Here is a 22,226-nt window from a genome sequence, read left to right on the forward strand (position 1 = left end):
TGCAGTAGGATGGACAAGCAGAGCTCTCTGAAATGAGGAACTGAAATCCACGTTCTTGGTTTTAAACACCAAAGACACTTAGCTCTGTAGCCCCAACCTCTGAGAAGATGTGTTAGCTGGTTGGCTATGGTCTTCCCCCACAACGGGGACTCTGGGGGCTCATGTCCCTTCTTCATTCCCACAGAGGTTGAGATAACAATAGTTAATATTGTTATCATTATTATTATAATGCTTTTAATTAAGGGCTTACTATGTGCCAAGCATTGGGGTGGATGTATACGAGATAATCAGATCAGGCGCCATCTCCATCCCACACAGAGCTCATGGTTTGAGGGAGAACAGGTACTTTGTCCCCACTTTACAGTTGATGAAACTGAAGCACAGAGAGGTTAAGCGACTTGCCCAAGGTCACACTGCAGGCAAGTGGCCGAACGGAAGCTAGGGCGCTGCCCTGGTCTTCCTCCTGCCTCTCTAGCATTCACAGGCCTAGTGTATCGGTGTTAATCTGCCTTCATCCAGACTGGGCCTCCAGAAGCACATTTCAGAGAGCTGCTTTGCCCCTGCTTCACTCTTTCCTGGCCCTCTTATCCCTGTGACCTGGATCATGTGGTGAAATCATCCCCCCTCCACTGACCAAACATTGTGGTAACCAAATATAAGCAGAGCTTTCAAGCCAGCCTTGGTGGCTTCCTGCTTACTCGACTCCCACCGGGCACTTAGGCTGGTAGTCTTCGGAAAGGAAGACCATGGGAGACAGTGAAGCAGGTGGCCTAGTAGGAAGAGCCTGGGCCTGAGAATCAGAGGCCCTGGGTTCTATTCTCAGCTCCTCCACTTACCCGCTGTGTTGTGATCTTGGGCAAAATGGAGATTTGTTCTCATCCTATTTACTGTGAGCCCCATGTGGGACCTGATTATCCTGATAGTCTATCCCTGCAGTTAATACAGTGCCTGGCAAATAGAAAGTGCTTAACAAATGCCACAAGAGTTGAAAAATCAGTGCTCAGGAAGCAGGATCTCAGACTAGGTTAGGTTTCCAGGCCCCCTGGGCTCTTCTTCCATGTCTTGGAAAGACATCAAAGACTTGACTGTAAGTGTCTACCCCCTCTTTTGCATTGTACTCTTCCAAGTGCTTAGTACAGTGCTCTGCACACAGTAAGTGCTCGGTCAAAACCATTGATTGACCAGGGGCAAGTGGCTGCAAGGAGTTGGAGATCCCAGGAGGACTGTGAGGAGAAGCGACTGTCTATGTGCTTAGTCTGAGCACTTGGTAGGGAGCAAGGGAGCAATGGAGCAGCAATGTGGGGTGTAGCGTTGAAGCAGGACATAGGGAAGGGGCTTCCAGTATATTCATTCGATCATATTTATTGAGCACTTACTGTGTACAGAGCACTGTGAGTGCTTGGAAAGTGCAATTCCTCAACAGATAGAGACAATCCCTACCCAACAAGAGTTTTGTTTATTTGTACCGATGTCTCGCTCCCCCTCCTTTATTTATTCATTCATTCTATCATATTTATTGAGCTCTGACTGTATGCAAAGCACTGTACTAAGTGCCTGGAAAGTACAATTCATCAACAAAGAGAGACAATCCCTGCCCATAATGGGCTCACAGTCTAGAAGGGGGTAGACAGACATCAAAATAAGTAAACATGCGTCATTAGCATTAATATAAATAGATAGAATTAGAGATATATATTCAAATCAGAACAAGTGAAACAGGTATTAATATAAATGAATAGAATTAGAGATATGTACATATACACAAGTGCTGTGGGGTGGTGGGGTTGGGCAGAGGGAGGGAGTGGGGGTGATGGGGAGAGGAGGAGAAGCAGAGGAAAAGGGGGGCATAGTCTGGGAAGACCTCCTGGAGGAGGTGAGCTCTCAGTAGGGCTTTGAAGAGAGGAAGAGAGCTAGCTTGGTGGATGTGTGGAGAGAGGGCATTCCAGGCCTGAGAGAGGATGTGGGCCAGGGGTCTATGCGGGACAGGTGAGAACGAGGCACGGTGAGGAGGTTAGTGGCAGAGGAGCGGAGGGTGCGGGCTGGGCTGGAGAAGGAATGAAGGGAGGTGAGGAAGGAGGGGGCGAGGTGAGGTGGCAGTGGTTATCACTTGAAGTGTTCCTGTGATTATTATTGCTGTTGTGATTATAATCATTGTTATTATGATTACTGTGTATGTATCTGTAATTTTATTTATAATAATAATGATAATGATGGTATTATGTGCTTACAGTGTACTAGGCACTGTCCTAAGCATTTGGGTAGATACAAGCAAATAGAGTTGGACAAAGTCCCTGTCCCATGTGAGGCTCACAGTCTCAATCCCACTACACAGATGAGGCAACTGAGGCACAGAGAAGTGCAGTGATCTGCACAAGATCACACAGCATCCCTTTGCTTTTCTCAGATGGACAGAGGGTTGGAAGGATGGACAGATGGACATTGGGACAGATGGATGGACAGACAGATGGATGGACAGGCAGATGGACAGACAGATGGACATTAGGACAGGTGGATGGACAGACGGACAGACAGATGAAGAGACTGATGAACATTAGGACAGAAGGACAGACAGATGGACAATAGGACAGACAGATGGACAGACGGATGGACATTAGGACAGATGGGCACTAGGGTGGACAGACAGATGGATGGACAGACAGACGGACATTAGGACATGCTGTGGGGAAGAGCCCAAGCCTGAATGTTCCAGGGAACAGCATTCCACAAGACAGACCCCGTCCTGAGCTTCAGGCAAACCTTTTCTGTCCCTGACCTACCTACCCATCTCTCTGGTGGCAGATGCAGCATCGGTTCGGATCCAAACGATCCACCATATTTATTGAGCATTTACTGTGTGTAGAGGACTGTACTGAGCTCTTGGGAGAGTACAATATAATGGGCGGTAGGCACGGGTCACTACCCGCGAGGAGCTTACAGTCTAGAGGAGATAGACATTAATGTAAATAAATTATGGGTATGTGCATAAATGCTGTGGGGCTGATGGAGGGGTGAATAAAGGCTGCAAATCCAAGGGCAAGGGGGATGCAGGAGGGAGTGAGAGAAGAGGAAATGAAGGCTTATTTGGAGAAGGCCTTTTGGAGGAGATGTGTTTTTAATAAGGCTTCAAAGGTGGGGAAAGTGACCGGATATGAGGAGGACGGGAGTTCTAGGCCAGAGGTAGGATGTGGGCAAGGGGTCAGTGGTGAGATAGACAATATTAAGGTACAGTGAGTAGGTTGGCATTAAAGGAGTCAAGTGAGGTGGTAGAAAGGGAGGTGACTGAATGCTTTAAAGTCGATGTTAGAGGAGTTTCTGTTTGATGTGGAGGGGGATGGGCAACCACTGGAGGTTCTTGAGGAGTGGGGTGACATGGATTGACCCCTCCCAGTCCTTGAGTGGTGCCCATTCCACTGGGAGGGAGAATTCTCTCTGGAAAGCAACGCTCATTTCAATTGACTCCCATATCCATTGCCCCCTCCAATCATTCCAGATCTTTAACTGCCTTTAACGCCTTCCTGAAGCCTCCAGTGTTCCCCACATACCCCTGATGACCTTGTCAGTTACTTTGTTGACATCAAAACCATCAAGCATGAGCACCTCAAAGTCTCCTGTTCACCTCCCCAAAAAACTCTCAGCCCCACATCCACTCTCTAATCTTTCCCAGGTAACTCTCAACAGGAGATCACCCTTCTGCTTTCAAAATCTGCTCCCTCTTCCTGAGACATTCCTTCCTTCCCTTTCCCTCCCTTCCCCTCCCCTTCCCTTCCTCCCTCCTTCCTCCCTCCTTCCTTCCTCCCTCTTTCCTTCTCCCTCTCTCTCTCTCTCTCTCTCTCTCTCTCTCTCTCTCTCTCTCACTCTCAGCTGTTAGTGCTAAGTACCAGACACTGAACTAAGCACTAGAGTAAATACAAAATAATCAGGAAGGACACAGTCCATGCCCCACATGGAGCTCACAGTCTTAATTCCCATTTTACAGATGGGGTAACTGAGGTCCAGAGAAGTTATGGCTTGTCTAAGGTCACACAGTAGACAAGTAGCAAAGCTGGGATTAGAACCCAGGTCCACGCTTTTACCACCAGGACATGCTGCTTCTCTCTAGGTCACACTGCTTTCCTTCCAGAAACACTGTGCCCACTCGTCTTCCCTCCCTCCCCACAGATAGCTCCTTCCCCCCTTTCTTTAACATCATGACATTTCCCCAATCCCCCCCAAACCTTCTCTAAATCCCACTGCGCCCTCCAGCTATTCATCCCATCTCCCTCCATTTCCTGTCAAACTCCTTTTTTTTCCAGTGGTATTTGTTAAGAGCTTACAATGTACCAGGCACTGTACTTAGTACTGGGATAGATACATTGAGAAGCAGCATGTGTAGTGGATAGAGCATGGGCCAGGGAATCAGAAGGTCATGGGTTCTAATCCCGGTTTTGCCACTTGTCTGCTGTGTGACCCTAGGCAAGTCATAACTTCTCTGGGCCTCAGTTTCTTCATCTGTAAAATGGAATTGACTATGAGCGGGACAGGGACTGTGTCCAACTTGATAAGCTTGTATCTACCCCAGTGCTTAACACATAATAAGCACATCATTATTATTTATTATTATTAAGCTTGTTGTGGGCTGGGAATGTGTCTGTTTATTGTGGTTTTGTACTCTCCCAAGCATGGTGCTCTGCACACAGTAAGTGCTCCATAAATGTGACTGATGACTGACTCACTACGACCTCAGCATTTCCGTCCCACCTTATGCAGCCTCCCTTAGTGTTTTTGCATGTCTCTTTATGCCTGATTACTAAAGCACTAAACCTGATACCTATCCCCTTTCCCTTCTTCCTTCCATTTGTAAGTCATTATTTTCATGCCTATCCCGATCTAGGTTGATCAGTTTTACTGACTGATTAATAACGGAAAGGAGAAAGCCAGGGAGCACATGGCTTCTTCGGCAGCGCGGGTGGTCTGAGTCAGCACCCATTTTCTCCTAATGATCTTTCGCTATTTCTCTATTTGTCCTGGGCGGAGGAGGTAAGGCTTTGCAGTGACAGGAAATCCAGGGCCCGTCCGGGCCTGCCCACACCTAATTTGGGTTAGTCACAGTCCCGGGGCACCTCCAAACTGGAAGGCAACGGAAAGTCACTTCCAGGCAGGTATGTAAGGGGGATTCTGACCTTGAGCCTTCAGATACATGGGGTTTGGCAGCCCCGTCCTCAGGCGTCCGACTTGGCTTTGTGCCCATCCCCGGTCCAGACCCTGGGTCTGTCTGCAGTTGGACCGTCGGGGCTGTGAGCGGGCCGCCCCGTCCCCCAGCTGCCTCTTGGATGCCGACAGCTTCTTTGGAGGAAAATGGAAAATTGGATGGATCTTTCGGCAGGAGCTCAAAGACAAGAACTCTGAGACAGGAAAATGGGATAATGGGAATGGAAGATGCTCTGTTGAGTATTTGTCGGCCTTTATGAAAACCTGAAGTGGGCCAGAGCTGCCCCGGGAGGTGCAAGTTGCCCTGGGTGACCCCGAGATTTTCCCTGTGTCCATCATCTTCCATTTCCCCACCTGGGTCTGGGAATGCGTATGCGCCCGGAAATGACCAAACTAACAAAGACGACGACACCACGGACAAGACCTTCCAACCGGTCAGTCAGTCGTATTTATTGAGCACTTACTATGTGCAAAGCACTGTACTAAGCGCTTGGGAGAGTACAGTACAACAATAAATGCATTCCCTGTCCACAACAAGTTTACAGTCTAGAGAGGAAGGCAGACATTAATGTAAATAAATTTTCAAGACTTATGACTTTCTCTGAGAACTAGTCTGCTAATAGCCGAATGCTTTTTGGCTGTTCAGAGAGCCTACACATAAGTTGCACCATTCATTCATTCTTTCAATCATATTTATTGAGTGCTTCCTGTGTGCAAAGCACTGTACTAAGCACTCAGGAGAGTACAATATAACAATAACCTAAGAAGGTTTGGAAAGTCTGAGCGAGAATTGTTGTTCAGTAGAGTCAGTTTTTAAATCCCCCAAGCCCTGATTTATGAAAACAATTTTGTGATGAATTTAGGTATTTGTTAGGCACTTACTATGGGTCAAGCAGTGTTGTAAGCACTTGCAGAGACAAAAGTTAATAGAGTAAGGCCCCCTGTCCCACATGGGGCTCACAGTCTAAGTAGGAGAGAGAGCAAGTTATTGAATTTCCATTTTACAGTTGAGGAAACGGGCACAGGGAAGTGAAGTGACTACAGGCAGGTGACAGAGCTGGGATTAGAACCCAGGTCCTCTAACTTCCAGGCCTGTGTTCTTTCCACTAGGCCACGGTAGCAGAGCCATCGTGGGTTTATATCTAGACTGGGTGCTTGTTGTAGGCAGGGAATGTGTCTGTTATTGTTATATTGTACTCTTCCAAGCACTTAATACAGCGCTCTGTACATAGTAAGCGCTCAATAAATATGATTGAATGAATTGGTCGAACTCTGGGTGCAGGAATTATATTGGCCAGCACTGTTCTGCTGTGCAAGGCATCACAGTTAGGAATTGAATTATTCTGAAAATAATTTCCAGATTTATTCTCCCTTTCAGGGACCTTCAAGGATAGGTCTCAAGTACCATAGCGTAGTGGGAGTCAGAAGGTCATAGGTTCTAATTCCCCCTCCAGCACGTGTTTGCTGTGTGGCCTTGGGCAAGTCACTTAACTTCTCTGGCCCTCTGTTCTGTCATCTGTAAAATGGGGATGAAGGCTGTGAGCCCCACGTGGGACAACGTTGATTACCTTGTATCCCCCCAGTGCTTAGAACGGTGCTTGGCAATAGTAAGCGCTTAACAAATATCAACATTATTATTATTATTTCTGTAAAATGGGGATTATTCATTCATTCAGTGGTATTTATTGAGTGCTTATTGTGTACAGAGCACTGTACTAAGCACTTGGAAAGTACAATTCAGCAACAGAGACAATCCCTGCCCACACCGGGCTTACAGTCTAGAAGGAGGAAGACAGACATGAAAACAAGTAAACAGGCATCAATATAAATAAATAGAATTATAGATAAATATAAATCAAAACAAGTAAACAAGCATCAAAATAAAAGTAGAATTAGAGATATATGCATATATATATATAGAGAGAGAGAGAGATATGCATATATATATATATATATACATATATATATATATATATACATATAAACACAAGTGCTGTGGGGCCGGAGGGGGAGAGCAAAGGGAGCAAGTTGAGGTGATGCAGAAGGGATGGGGAGTTGAGGAAAAGGGGGGCTCAGTCTGGGAAGAAGTTTTGGAGGAGGTGAGCCTTCTCCAAGCGGGAAGAGTGATTGTTTGGTGGATTTGAGGAGAGAGGGCATTCCAGGCCAGGGGGAGGTTGTGGGCCGGGGGTCGATAGCAGGACAGGTGAGAACAAGGCACAGTGAGGAGGTTAGCGGCAGAGTAGCGGAGGGTGTGGGCTGGGCTGGAGAAGGAGAGAAGGGAGGTGAGGTAGGAGGGGGTGAGGTGCTGGACAGCCTTGAAGCCAATATTAAGGAGTTTTTGCTTCATGTGAAGGTTTATAGGCAACCACTGGAGATTTTTGAGGAGGGTAGTGACATACTCTGAACGCTTCTGCAGAAAGATAATTCGGCAGCAGAGTGAAGTATGTACTGAAGTGTGGAGAGACAGGAGATTGGGAGGTCAGAAAGGAGGCTGATGCGGTAATCCAGGCAGGATAGGATGAGTGATGGTACTAATGTGGTAACATTAAGATAAAGGATTAAGAGTGTGAGCCCCATATGGGACTGGGACTGTGTCCAACCTGATTTACTTGTAGGTACCCCAGCGCTTAAAACAGTGCTTGGAACACAGTAAGCACTTAACAAGTACCATAAGCATTATTATTACCTTTCACCATCCACTTCAACAAAGCTGCTTAAGGAGCACTTGGCTCCTTATCCACCCTGTGATATTTCCGTCAGCATCTGCTCTGTCTGCATTTACAGCTAAGCCCTGCTGTTCCAAAATTTCAGGCTTCCCTCAAAGGAGCCATCATTCTTTTGATCGGATTTATTGAGCACTTACCAGAGGCATCCAGTGGACCAAGTGGACAGATACATTAACCCTTGCCCCTCCCTGTGTGGGAGGGGAGCTGACTGTCCTCAAATAATAATAATAATAATAATGATGATGGTATTTGTTAAGCGCTTACTATGTGTGAAGCACTGTTCTAAGCGCTGGGGAGATACGAGGTGATCAGATTGTCCCACGTCAGGCTCACAGTCTTAATCCCCATTTTACAGATGAGGACACTGAGGCACAGAGAAGTGAAGTGACTTGCCCAAGGTCACACAGCTGACAAGTAGCGGAGCAAGGATTCGAACTCATGACCCCTGACTCCCAAGCCCGTGCTCTTTCCACTGAGCCATGCTAAATATCTCTCTGGACCCCAAGGAACTAGAGCCTTGACTTGAAGCCTCCAGTTCTTGGTCTGCCAGATGCCTCCATCAGGCTTGGATCATTTTCCTTGAGACGAGTGCTTTTTGCAGCCTATTGTTTCCAAGGTCCTCACGCACCGGTCCCCGTTGACCAGACATCCCGACTCCGCCACTTGTCTGCTGTGTGACCTTGGGCATGTCACTTCAGTTCCCTGTGCCTCAGTTCCCTCATCTGTAAAATGGGGATTAAGACTGTGAGCCCCACGTGGGACAACCTGATCACCTCGTATCCCCTCAGTGCTTAGAACAGTGCTTGGCACATAGTAAGTGCTTAACAAATACCACCTTGGAGAAGCAGCATGGCTTAGTAGAAAGAGCCCAGGCTTGGGAGTCAGAGGTCATGGGTTCTAATCCTGACCACCACTTGTCAGCTGTGTGACTTTGGGCAAGTCACTTTACTTCTCTGGGCCTCAGTGAGCTCATCTGTAAAATGAGGATGAAGTCTGTGGGCCTTATGTGGGACACCCTGATTACCTTGTACAACACCAGCACTTAGAACAGTGCTTTGCACATAGTAAGCACTTAAATGCCATTATTATTATTATTATTATTATTATTATTATTATTATTATTATTATTATCTGCCATTTTTGTTTGACTCCAGAGTTGCTCCTATCTACCTCGGGCAGTTGTTAGCTTTAGAAAGCTACATGTAATTAAAGAGCAACCCACTGGTAAATGGGCAGACTGACTGAGGATTATAAACCTGTTACGGATAGTTCCCTGTATTATAATAATAATAATAATAGCATTTGTTAAGACTTTGTGCAAAGCACATACGAGGTGATCAGGTTGTCCCACGTGGGGCTCACAGTCTTAATCCCCATTTTACAGATGAAGTAACTGAAGCACAAAGAAGTTAAGTGACTTGCCCAAAGTCACACAGCTGACAATTGGCGGAGCCGGATTTGAACCCTCGACCTCTGACTCCCAAGCCTGTGCTCTTTCCACTGAGCCACACAATAATTGCAGTATTTGTTAAGTGCTTACACTGCACCAGGCACTGTACTAAGCACTGGGGTGGACACAAGTAAATAGGGTTGGATGCAGTCCCTATCCCACATGGGGCTCACAGTCTCCATCCTCTTTTACAGATGAGGTAACTGAAGCCCAGAGAAGTGAAGTGACTTGCCCAAGGTTGCACAGCAGACAAGTGACAGAGCTGGAATTAGAACCCATGACCCAACTCCCAGGCCCGTGCTCTATCCACTACGGCTGTACCCCTTATCAGGCTCTGGAAATGCTCTTGTTTATAATTATAATGGATAGAGCACAGGCCTGGGAGCCAGGAGGTCATGGGTTCTAATCCCAACTCTTCCTCTTGCCTGCTGTTTGATCTTGAACAAGTCTCTTCACTTTTCCGTACCTCAGTTACCTCATCTATAAAATGGGGATTGAGATTGTGAGCCCTGGCTGGGACAGGGACTGTGTCCAACCTGATTTGCTTGTATCCACCCCAGTGCAGAGTACAGTGCCTGGCACACAGTAAGCGCTTAACAAATGCCACAGTTATTATTATAATTGCATTGCCTGGATTCTAAGCAAGGAGTTTGCTGGGTTCCAAATTCATCCTAAAAGAACTCAAGTCTCAGTGATTTAGAAAACGTGGGTCTGATGATGGAAGGGAATAGTGTGTGGGAGCTTGTTTTAGTGCAACAATTTTTTTTTAAGAAGCTCTAAATTCTAAGTTCCTTGTGAGCAGGGATCCGGCCTACCAACACTCTTGTATTGTTCTCTCCAAAGCGCTCCTCAAGGGACAAGGACTGTTCCTAATTCTCACCTGTGTATTCTCTCCCTGTGCTCAGTGAAGTGCTCTGCATGCAGAAAGTGCTTAATACTGGTGCAATTATGACCACACCTAGTCCAGTGCTCTGCACACAGTAAGTGCTCAGTAAGTACCATTGACTGATTGCTCAAAAATAACAATTAAAAGATGCCTGGACAGTTTGCGTTATGACATAAAAGAAGGTAGGGAGTGATTCTTGGGATAAAGCAAGAAGATCAGGTCCTCCTACCTTAAAAGAATCAGCCTAGTGGAAAGAGCACGGGCCTGGGATCCAAGGTGCCCAGTAAAAGGATCTGGGTTCTAACCCCAGCTCTGCCTCTTGACTGCTGTGTGACCCCGGGCAAGTCACTGTACTTCTCAGGGCCTCAGTTTCCTCATCAGTGAAATGGAGATTCAGTACACAGTCTCTCTACCTCTTAGTCTGTGAACCCCAGGGACGGTCTGATTATCTGTATTCATTCAATCATATTTGTTGAGCGCTTACTGAATACAGAGCACTGTACTAAGTGCTTCGGAGAGTACAGTAAAACAACAGACCCATTCCCTGATGACAATGAGCTTGCAGTCTAGAATGGGGATGACAGACATTAATGTAAATAAATAAATTACAGATATGTATGTCCCCCATTGCTTAGTTCAGCATTTGATACATATCAATCCATTAATTATTGTGAGAAGCAGCATGGCCTACTGGGTACAGCACGGGCCTGGGAATCAGAAGGACCTGGGTTCTATTATTGGCTCTGCCACTAGTCTGCTGGGTGACCTTGGGCAAGGCACTTCACTTCTCTGTGCCTCAGTGACCTCATCTGTAAAATGGGAATGAAGACAGTGAGCCCCATGTGGGACAATCAAAACCATTCTCAACTTCAAGAACCAAACCTATTCTATCAGTCTCAAATTTCCCCTAGTGAAGAGTGGTTACAGATAATGTCCAAACCCTGGCTTTTTTTATAAAAAAATGGTACTTGTTAAGCACTTTCTATGTGCCAGACATTGTACTAAGCTCTGGGGTGGATACAGGGTAATCAGGTTGGATATAGTCCCTGTCCCATATAGAGCTCACAGTCTAAGTAGGAGGGAGAACAGGTATTGAATCCCCATCTTCCAGATGCAGTAACTGAGGCCCAGAGAATAATAATAATAATAATAATAATAATAATGGCACTTATTAAGTACTTACTATGTGCAAAGCACTGTTCTAAACGCTGGGGAGGGTACAAAGTGATCCGGTTGTCCCACGAGGGGCTCACAGTCTTAATCCCCATTTTACAGAGAAGTTAAGTGACTTGTCCGAGGTCGCCTAGCAGACAAGTGGCAAGGCTGGGATTAGAACCCAGGTCCTTCTGACTCCCGGGCCTGGGCTTTAACCACTAGGCAATGCAGCTTCACTTTAGTAAGTAAATGCTTGCTTTGTGCAGAGCACAGTATTAGGCACTGGGAAAGGATATGCAGGTGGGAATTAAACACAGTGTCTGTCCCTCAGAGGAATTTACAGTCTATAAATTACAAGATGGTGAGGGGGACTGGAGGCAGACACAAAGAGTGATGAAACAAAGCACTAAGAGCAACACTTAGGCAAAAAAAAAAGCTGAATACGGTACTGTGGCTAGAGGAGCAGAACTTTCGGCTCCTTGTGGCTCAGTCCATAGTCACCACCGCGGTCACCGTGAGCGTTATAGCTACATCAGCAGCAGCAGCAGCTGACCCCATGATCTTCCCAGGGTCTCATGGGGGTGGCCCCAGGCTGTGGCTGCTTCTCTCTTTCTGCCGGGGTGGTGTGAGGAAGGCCAGGTGGAGGAATCTTCGTTGACACAGAGGAGGACCGGGAATGCAGGGGGCCCTGAGAGTTGTGACCGTGGGGTGGCAAGTACCTAGAGAGGTCCCACAGCTGCCTGGTGCTCTCCCTACTGAGAGCTCACCTCCTCCAGGAGGCCTTCCCAGACTGAGCCCCTTCCTTCCTCTCCCCCTTGTCCCCCTCTCCATCCCCCCATCTTACCTCCTTCCCTTCCCCAGCACCTGTATATATGTATATATGTTTGTACATATTTATTACTCTATTTATTTATTTATTTATTTATTTTACTTGTACATATCTATTCTATTTATTTTATTTTGTTAGTATGTTTAGTTTTGTCTCCCCCTTTCAGACTGTAAGCCCACTGTTGGGTAGGGACTGTCTCTATATGTTGCCAATTTGTACTTCCCAAGCACTTGGTACAGTGCTCTGCACACAGTAAGCGCTCAATAAATATGATTGATGATGATGATGATGATGATGATGGTGGGGAGGTCCAAGGTGCCATCGGCAACAGCGTAAGTCCATATGGACAGCCCGTGGTATGCAGAACATGCTGGGAGCGGAGTCCCACCCTGGGAAAATTCTGGTGCCTCTCTCAGACTGTCCAAGCACTGCATACAACGGGCACTCATCGAATTTCGCTCACCCTCCTTCCCTCCCCCCGTCTCATCTTCCCATCCCGGAGTTCACCATCTATAATAATAATGATTACGGTACTTGTTAAGCTCTTACTATGTGCCAAGCACTGTTTGAAGCACTGGGTAGATGCAGGTAAATCAGGTTGGACTAAGTCCCTGTCCCACATGGGGCTGACACGCTTAGTGGAAAGAGCACGGGCTTTGGAGTCAGAGGTCATGGGTTCAAATCCCGGCTCCGCCAATTGTCAGCTGCGTGACTTTGGGCAAGTCACTTAACTTCTCTGGGCCTCAGTTGCCTCATCTGTAAAATGGGGATTAAGACTTGAGCCCCCGTGGGACAACGTGATCACCTTGTAACCTCCCCAGTGCTTAGAACAGTGCTTTGCACATAGTAAGCGCTTAATAAATGCCATCATTATTATTATTATCCCCATTTTAAAGGCGAAGTAACTGGGCCATGAGCCTACGACTGGATCCTTCTCTCCTTCTTGTGCCGCCATCACTGCTCACCAAAATAACCTTTCATTTCCTTCTTCAAAAGTCGTGGTGGGGTGGAGGCAATTTTGCGAGTGAATGTGGTTTCCAGTGGCTTTGCGAGTGAACGTGGTTTCCAGTGGCTGATAAATATTCGAAGTTCCCAGGCAAGAATAGCTCTGTTTGTCGAATAGAGGTCAAGTAAACAATACATGCTCAATAATCCCTTCCCCCCTGACACTTTCATATTCTTCCCCCTCCTCCCCACTAATGCCTGAGGGACAGGTTGACCCACATACAATCTGATAGGTGATACGAGACAGATCATTAAACCACAAATTCATAAATACGTCCAAATAGAGGCATGGAGACAGAGAGGAGAGGGGAGGTGTTGGTAGGTGGGAGGATGGGTGGAGACATCACATTATCATCATCAATCGTATTTATTGAGCGCTTACTGTGTGCAGAGCACTGTACTAAGTGCTTGGGAAGTACAAGTTGGCAACATATAGAGACAGTCCCTACTGCGTTGGGTGTGTGAGGAGAGGGCTTATCAACTACTTGCCCCCCCGCCCCCCACGGCTACATCAGGAGAAAAAACCCGGGCCAGCTGGCATCTGAGAACCCTCCTCCACCCCTTTTCACCCACCCACCTGCTATGCCAGGTTGGCTTTCCAGCTGGGTCTGGGTCCCGAGAACCCACTTGGGAATGTCAGCAGAAGGAAGCGAGCCGAGAGTCTCAAAGTTTCCACTGTCCGTGGGACATCTTTCTCCTTCCCTGCCCATTACGGGGCACTGCCTGCCTCTCCGTCGGCCTTCCGGGAAGGCAGGCTCCGTGCACGGCCAGACTCAACACGTTGGGCACACACCAAAGCCTCCCTCCGAGGCTTCCCATTGGGTAGGCGAAGGCGAGCGTGAGGTCATCTCGGTGAGGAATGTTGCAACACCCTAAGGCGCACCTGAGAGTGGCATCCAGCTGTGGCTGTCATGGTCGGATCGTTTCGCCATCCCGTGGTTTCCTTTTATTGTGGGTGGTTTCTCACGTACTGAACCTGGACAGATAATCAGCACTAATTATTCCCCTAATTTGGGAAGTTGGTGAAAGTTTTTTTCTCACCTCTGAAACTCTGCCGTTCTTCTTTAGTCCCAGGAAAGCCACCAAGCTACGGCGAACAATGAGACCTATCAGGACCGGTTGACCCGCTTAGAAGGCGACAAAGAGTCCCTTATATTGCAGGTATGTAACATTTGTTCCGTTTGGTAATAATAATTGTGGTAATTGTTAAGTTCTTACTCTGTGCTTAGTACACGGTACTAAGCACCGGGGTGGATACAAGCAAATTGGGTCAGACATCATCCCTGTTCCACATGGGGCTCATAATCTCAGTCCCCATTTTACAGATGAGGTAACTGAGGCACAGAGAGGTGAAATGATTTGTCCATGGTCTCACAGCAGACAAGTGGCAGAGCTGGGATTAGAATAATAATAATTTTGGTACTTAAGCTTATACTATATGTGAAGCACTGTCCTAAACAGTGGGGTGGATGCAAGTTGATCGGGTTGGACACTGTTCCGATCCCACATGGGGCTCACACTCCTAATCTCCATTTTACAGATGAGGTAACTGAGGTACAGAGAAGTGAAATGACTTGCCCAAGGTAACACAGCAGATGAGTGGTAGAGCCAGGATTAGAACCCACAACCTTCTGACTCCCAGGGCCGGGCTCTCTCCATTATGCCATTCGTGGTGGGCCCAGGGTCGGGGGTGAGGCAGGCTACCTGAGGTCCTTTTATATTTTTTTTTTTTTGGTTTTGTTTTGTTTTTTTATGGTATTGCTAAGTGCTTATTGTGTGCCAGCCACTGTTCTAAGCATTGGACTAGATTCAAGCTAATCAGGTTGTACGCAATTCATGTTCCACATTCATTCATTCATTCATTCATCCATTCAATCGTTTTTATTGAGCATTTACTGTGTGCAGAGCACTGTACTAAGCACTTGGGAAGTACAAGTTGGCAACATATAGAGACGGTCCTTACCCAACATGGGGCTCACAGTCTTAATCCCCATTTTCGGGATGAGGTAACTGAGGTATAGAGAAACTCGGCCAAGATCACATAGCAGACAGGTGGTAGAGCCAGAATTAGAACCCAGTTCCTTTTGACGCCCAGGTGCTCTATCCATTTGGCCACACTGCTTCGGTTCCCCTGGGTCCACTCCAAGTGGAAATCTCAGCTCACTCCCCAGGAAACAGGAAATCCCCTGAGACACGGGAGTTCTCTGCTAGATTCCAGCTTCCGGGCCCAGCCTCTAGGCCACACTGCTTCTCCACTTTGGAAAACAGAATCCCGGGCTGGTGTCCTCGGGCTTTTTGTGAAGCTGGTGTCTTTTTCCATGAGAATTCTTGATCACACAAGACGCAAAACAAGCACTTTGGCTCCTTCAGGAGCAACAGAAAATGAAAAGCCGTTGCCTTGATCCATAAACAGTGCACCTGTGTTTCACAAGTGTGGGGATCCTGCACCCCAAAAGCCACATTCCTGCTATTTCCTGTCATTGAGGCCTGACCTGAGCTGTGAGTGTGGTGACTACTCTGTGGCAGAGAGCTTATCTGGAGCTAAGCTCCAGCAGCGCAGCGTGGCTCGGGCACGGGCTTTGGAGTCAGAGGTCATGGGTTCAAATTCCGGCTCTGCCAATTGTCAGTTGTGTGACTTTGGGCAAGTCACTTCACTTCTCTGGGCCTCAGTTACCTCATCTCTAAAATGGAGATTAAGACTGTGAGCCCGCCTGGGACAACCTGATCACCTTGTAACCTCCCCAGTGCTTAGAACAGTGCTTTGCACATAGCAAGCTCTTAATCAATAAATGCCATCACTAAGCTTCCCTTTGAGATTACTGGGATACTGCAAGGAAATCCTGCTTAAAGTCTATGAGCCTCCTAGTCTGTGAGACTCATGTGGGACAGGGTGGGTGTCCAAGCTGTTAACCTTGAATGTACCCCTGCACTTAGAACAGTGCTTGGTACATAGTAAGTGCTTAACAAATGCCGTCATTATTATTATAATTATTATAGAAGTCCTATCACTTAACCTAGTGGAAAGAACACTAGTCTGGGAGTCAGGGAACCTGAATTCTAATCCCTGTTCTGCCATGGCTGTTGTGTGACCTTGTACAAGTCACTTAACTTCCCTGTGCCTGTTCCTCTCCTCCTTAAAATGGGATTTAATACCTATTCTCCCCGTCTACTTAGGCTGTGAGCCCCATGTGAGACAAGGATTGTGTATGACCCAATCATCTTGTACCTGCCCTACTGCTTAGTAGAATCCAGTACAAAGCACCACAAGTATGAATTACTATTTGTTAGGCTAAATAGATGCAAAACCTTGCTAGTCTACCCCACTCTGGTTTGTTTCTGCTTGATTTCCCCTCCCCGTCTGGGGAAATAGATGGTGGGACCCAGCTCCCAGCAGGCCTGGAAAGGAACCACATTTCATTGACCCCTTGATAGCTCACTTCACTTAAATGGGCGCCAGAGGCAAAACAGCAAAAGTGTCTAGTGCATCTTCTAAGAAGATCACATCGGGTCTTTAGGTCTGTTTACCAAACTTGGCACTTCAGCTTCTAGAGCGAGGAGCCAGCATGTCAGTAAGAGTTTCAGTTCTGAATTCCCAAATTCCAGCGAGTCACCTGAGGCACAAAGGTCGGGAATGATTTCAGCCTTTGGCAATGGAGAACAGATCACCACGATCTGGGTTCCCACAGGTAGAGATGTGGGGGAAGGGTCTGACTCAAGGAGATAACATAAGCATAGTATCGATTCATGCTTACTTGGTGACAAGCACTGGGCTAAGTGCTGGGGTGTCTGACAGTGATCTGCACACCGTAAGTGCTCAATAAATACGATTGAATTGAGTTGAATCGGCAGTGTAGCCCCTGTAACCCCAGGGTTCAGAGAGGGAGAGGAAATATCTTATCCCCATTTTAACCGTGAGGGTACTGAGGCCCAGGTAGCTTAAGTGACACACCAGGCCAGTGATGGAACTGGTGTTCAAATCCAGGTCTTTTGACTCTCAGGCCTGAGCTCTTTGCTGTGGGCCCCGCTGCCATATAGGATGATCCCTGTGAGCACTGGAGTTAAAATTACAACTTTCAGGTCATCATCTGGAGGAGAAAACTCTTAACATTCAACAGGAGATAGCGAAAACCCTGAATAGGTAACCCATCAGGTCTGTCTTCTCAAAGTAAGAAACTAGAGGATGATTTACCCTAGAAAATATTGGGATTTGTCTTTTGTCTTTCAAATCAATCAATCAATCAATCATATTTCTTGAGCGCTTACTGTGTGCAGAGCACTGTACTAAGCGCTTGGGAAGTACAAGTTGGCAACACATAGAGACGGTCCCTACCCAACAGTGGGCTCACAGTCTAGAATCAATCAATCAATCATATTTATTGAGCGCTTACTGTGTGCAGAACACTGTACTAAGCGCTTGGGAAGTACAAGTTGGCAACATATAGAGACAGTCCCTACCCAACAGTGGGCTCACAGTCTAGAAGACTTTGCTACAACCCAATGGCAGAAGTTAAAGGCCCTTGGAAAACCTTGCAATCATTTCAAAGACCCAGCATTGAGGAAAAGCATGCTGTCAAAATGGGCAAATTTGAAGCATCTTCCCCTGTAAGTACGATTTGCCTTCCCAAAGAGCTAATTACTTTTCCCTGGAAATCTCTTACTAGAACAATGATGGAAGAGAATTTAACAAGCAATAAAGGTTACTCGGAGTTGAACTAATGATAGTTTGCCCTTTTGTGAGGAGGGAATTCACTTCCATAGCTACACCCCACCCAAGGTTTATTGTTTAGAAATTATTTATTATTATTATTAATAATAATAATTTTGGCATTTGTTTAGTGCTTACTATGGGCCAGGCACTGTACTAAGCACTGGGGCGGAAACAAGCAAATTGGGCTGGATACAGTCCCTATCCCATGTGAGGCCCACTGTTGGGTAGGGACTGTCTCTATATGTTGCCAGCTTGTACTTCCCAAGTGCTTAGTACAGTGCTCTGCATACAGTAAGCGCTCAATAAATACGATTGATTGATTGATTGAGGCTTTTGGGACCATTGAGTAGCAAAAGGCTTAGAGAAAGTAATAATAATAATGGTATTTGTTAAGCGCTTACTTATGTTCCAAGCACTGCTAATTGTTGGGGTAGATAGAAGGTAATCAGGTTGGACACAGTCCCTGACCCACAGGGGGCTCACACTCTTAATCCCCATTTTACAGATGAGGGAACTGAGGCCCAGAGAAGTGAAGTGACTTGCCCTAGGTCACATAGCAGACAAGTGGCGGAACAGGGATTAGAGCTCACCTCCTCTGACTCCCAAGCCCGTGTTCTTACCACTAGTCTATGCTGCTTCTCTAGTTTTTAACCCTCTCCCAAATCACTCTGGGGAGAGGGAGAACCAAATCTCTAACTGCCCACAGCGCTGTTCAGAGAAAGCCTTAATCAAAACGATCATAAAGTCCTTGGCCGATATTAAACCCGGGGTAAATGGGACCCAGTTCAAGGAGAAGATGGTCCCCATTATTTGATTCTGTGGCTTAATTAACTCGGCATCTTTAGTGCCAAAGCCTTCATTAGGAGCAGTTTCCGGCAGTGTTCCTCAAAGTTCATTAGGAATTGTGCTACTTTTCCAGTTGTGCAATTCAGCCTCTGAGTCTCGGTGTCGAACAGTCATGTTTTAGCATGTACACCTTGGATGCCTTTATGGGATTGAGTTGTGTCAGTGCTAATACATGCCCCTTAATGTCCCACATTCTTTAATTGCTTCCAAGAGCCTGTTTGATAATCAAGTGAGCCTGTTACTCTGATCGAGGAGAAAGGTCATTGTTTGCCTGGCAGCAGAATAGCTTTATTGCTTTCCCACTGCAAGCAGCAAGAACACCACCAGGCTGAAAGGAGCATTAGGTCTTAGTCTTGCTCAAATATTAACTGGCGTCTGCGTTCCGGTCCAAGGAACCCTGCCAGCCTTGCCTCCTCGAGTGGCTGTTTATAAAAAGCTCTGTCCCTCGAGTCCCTCCATCCGACCCACCCTGATTTTCCAGCAAGAGTTCAAAATGGGACCAGGTCTCCCCTGGGGAAATGGCACCAGGAACCTGTTGAGAGGTAAGAGCCCCTTCCTTCGTTGCTTTCGGCAGGTCCTACGGCCAGGACCTGGGTTCTAATCCCGGCTCTGTTGCTTGTCTGCTGTGAGACCTTAGACAAGTCGCTTCTCTGGGCCTCAGTTACCTCATCTGGAAAATGGGGATTGAGACTGTGAGTCCCATGTAGGCTGTGTCCAATATGACTTGCTTGTATCTCCCCCAGTGCTTAATAGAGTGCCTGGCACACAGTAAGCGCTTAACGAATATCACAGTTATTCTGATTATTATTGTTGTTGGGTTGAGTTTTCCTGGTCCGTTGGTCTACATCACGCTGTTTGGGAGGAATGTAAAGGAGGTAAGTCTTTCTCCATCAGGATTCAGTTCGCGAGCTCCTTGATCTGCCTGTAAGCACAGGTCTACCCTGGGAGACTGGCCAACATTGTCTTACTGTTGCAGGTGAGCGTCCTTACTGACCAGGTGGAGGCCCAGGGAGAGAAGATCAGGGACTTGGAGGTGTGTTTGGAGGGACATCAGGCAAAACTGAACGCTACGGAAGAAATGCTTCAACAGGTAAGGCTGGGTGTGGTAACCACCCTGGAAAATGCAGCTGGAGCCGGCCCCCCTGCTGTACTTAAAGGTCCGGGGCCAAAGGGACATGGTCTCGTGTCCTTAGGTCTAAGCTCGTTACGAGCAGGGAATGTGTCTGCTAAATCTGTCAGAGAAGTAGCGTGGCCTAGTGGGTACAACATGGGTCTGTGAGTTAGAAGGACCTGGGTTCTAATCCCAGCTCCGTGACTTGCTGGCTGGGTGACCTTGGGCAAGTCACTTCATGTCTCTGGGCCTCAGTTCCCTCATCTGTAAAATGGGGGTTAAGACAGTGAGCCCCTTGGGGGAGAGGGAATGTGTCCAACCCCTTTATCTTTTATCTATCCCAGCACTTGTCTGGCACATAGTATCACAATTACAAATATCACAATTATTATTATTATTATTATCATAATATTCTCCCAAGCACTTAGAACAGTATCTGGCACATAGTAAGAGCTTAACAAATACCACAGTTATTATTATTATTATTATTATACTCTCCCACGTGCTTAGAAAGGTATCTGGCAAATAGAGCTTAACAAATACCACAGTTATTATCATTATTACTAATGTACTCTCCCAAGCACTTAGAACAGTGCTCTGTGCATAGTAAGTGCTCAATAAATACCACTGATTGATTGATTGATTTTTTAAATGGCATTTATTAAGCGCTTACTATGTGCAAAGCACTGTTCTAAGTGCCACAGTTATTATCATTATTACTATTGTACTCTCCCAAGCACTTAGAACAGTGCTCTGCACATAGTAAGTGCTCAATAAATACCACTGATTGATTGATTGATTGATTTTTTTAGTGGCATTTATTAAGCGCTTACTATGTGCAAAGCACTGTTCAAAGTGCTGGGGAAGTTACAAGGTGATCTGGTTGTCCCATAGAGAGCTCACAATCTTAATCCCCATTTTACAGAGGAGGGAACTGAGGCCCAGAGAAGTGAAGTGACTTGCCCTAAGTCACACAGCTGACAAGTGGCGGAGCTGGGATTCGAACCCACGACCTCTGACTCCAAAGCCCGTGCTCTTTCCACTGAGCCACGCTGATTGATTGATTAGGGCTATCCGGTTTGGTGGGATCACAATATGGGCCATTAGAGTCGTCTTTTGTATTTGGAGAAGACACCGCTCACAGCAAAGTTCACCTCTGAGGGCATGTGTGGTTCAACAGGCCTCAGTCTTGAGCGCCCAAGATGTTTGTCCCGTCTTTTGCTGTCCACCCTAATGTTTGTAGTGCTGGTGCTTGCTGTTTTCTCTCTTGCCTACTTATCTCTTTCCGGGCAAGCTTTTGCTTAAAGAGAAGCACTTCCTTCTTGAATTTACTGGGCAGATCTGTTCAGGAGTCACACGAGCAGTTTGGTAGGGTACGCTTCACAGACTCGTGGTGGATCTGGGGCAGGGTAAAATCGAGGTGGGCAGGGATTGTGTCTCCTTATTGTTATATTATACTCTCCCAAGCGCTTAGTATAGTGCTGTGCACAAAGTAAGCACTAGATAAACACAATTGAATGAGTGAAGTTGGGCAGGACTGAATAACCCATCTGGCAGGTCAATCACAGAGACCAAATGGTAATTGCTTCATGACTGATTTGGGATAGGCGTTCTCGGGTGGCCGTCAGAAGTTGCCCTGGGAAAATGGATTAATTGGGCCATCATAGTTCATCCATATAATGTTGAGAAGCAGTGTGGTCTAATGGATAGAGCCTGGGCCTGCAAGTTAGAAGGACCTGGGTTCTAATCCCGTCTCTACACTTGTCTGCTATTTGACTTTGGGCAAGTCACTTCACTTCCTTGGTCCTCAGTTCCCTTATCTGTAAAATGGGGATTAAGACTGTGAGCGCCAGGTGGGATAGGGACTCTGTCCAAAATGATTTGCTTGTATCCATCCCAGAGGTTAGTACAGTGCCTGGCACACAGTAAGTACTTAACAAATACCACAGTGTTGATGATGTACTTCTTTCTCGGAACTTAGATGCTGTGCTTTGTACATGGAAGGCACTTAGTACATACTATTACTACTATTTTTAAGGTGTTTGTTAAGCACTTTCTATGTGCCAGGCACAGTCCTCAGCGTTGGGGTAGATACAAGATAATCAGGATTGACTCAGTCCCTGTCCCAAATGGGGTTCACAGGCTTAATCCCTATTTTACAGATGAGGAAACTGAGGCACAGGAAAGTTGTGACTTGCCCAAGGTCACACAGCAGACAAGTGGTGGAACCGGGATTAGAACCCAGATCTTCTGGCTCCCAGCCCCATGCTCTTTCCACTAGGCCATGCTGCTGCTTTTTTGAGGAATTAATGCCCCTTTTTCT

The 22,226-nt window shown here is 46.7% G+C and overlaps 1 protein-coding gene across 1 annotated transcript in view; it reads left to right on the top strand.

The window, feature by feature from the left end:
* Window positions 1-22,226, top strand: part of PPFIBP2 (PPFIA binding protein 2) — a 155,832-nt gene that overhangs the window by 60,557 nt on the left and 73,049 nt on the right. Inside the window, exons 4-5 of the mRNA XM_038764163.1 lie at window positions 14,307-14,399; window positions 19,769-19,882. Coding sequence (XP_038620091.1) covers window positions 14,307-14,399; window positions 19,769-19,882 — 207 coding nt within the window. The remainder of the gene's footprint in view (window positions 1-14,306; window positions 14,400-19,768; window positions 19,883-22,226) is intronic.

The sequence above is a fragment of the Tachyglossus aculeatus genome, chromosome 22, assembly GCF_015852505.1.
Source record: "Tachyglossus aculeatus isolate mTacAcu1 chromosome 22, mTacAcu1.pri, whole genome shotgun sequence".
NCBI classification, from domain to species: Eukaryota; Metazoa; Chordata; class Mammalia; order Monotremata; family Tachyglossidae; genus Tachyglossus; species Tachyglossus aculeatus.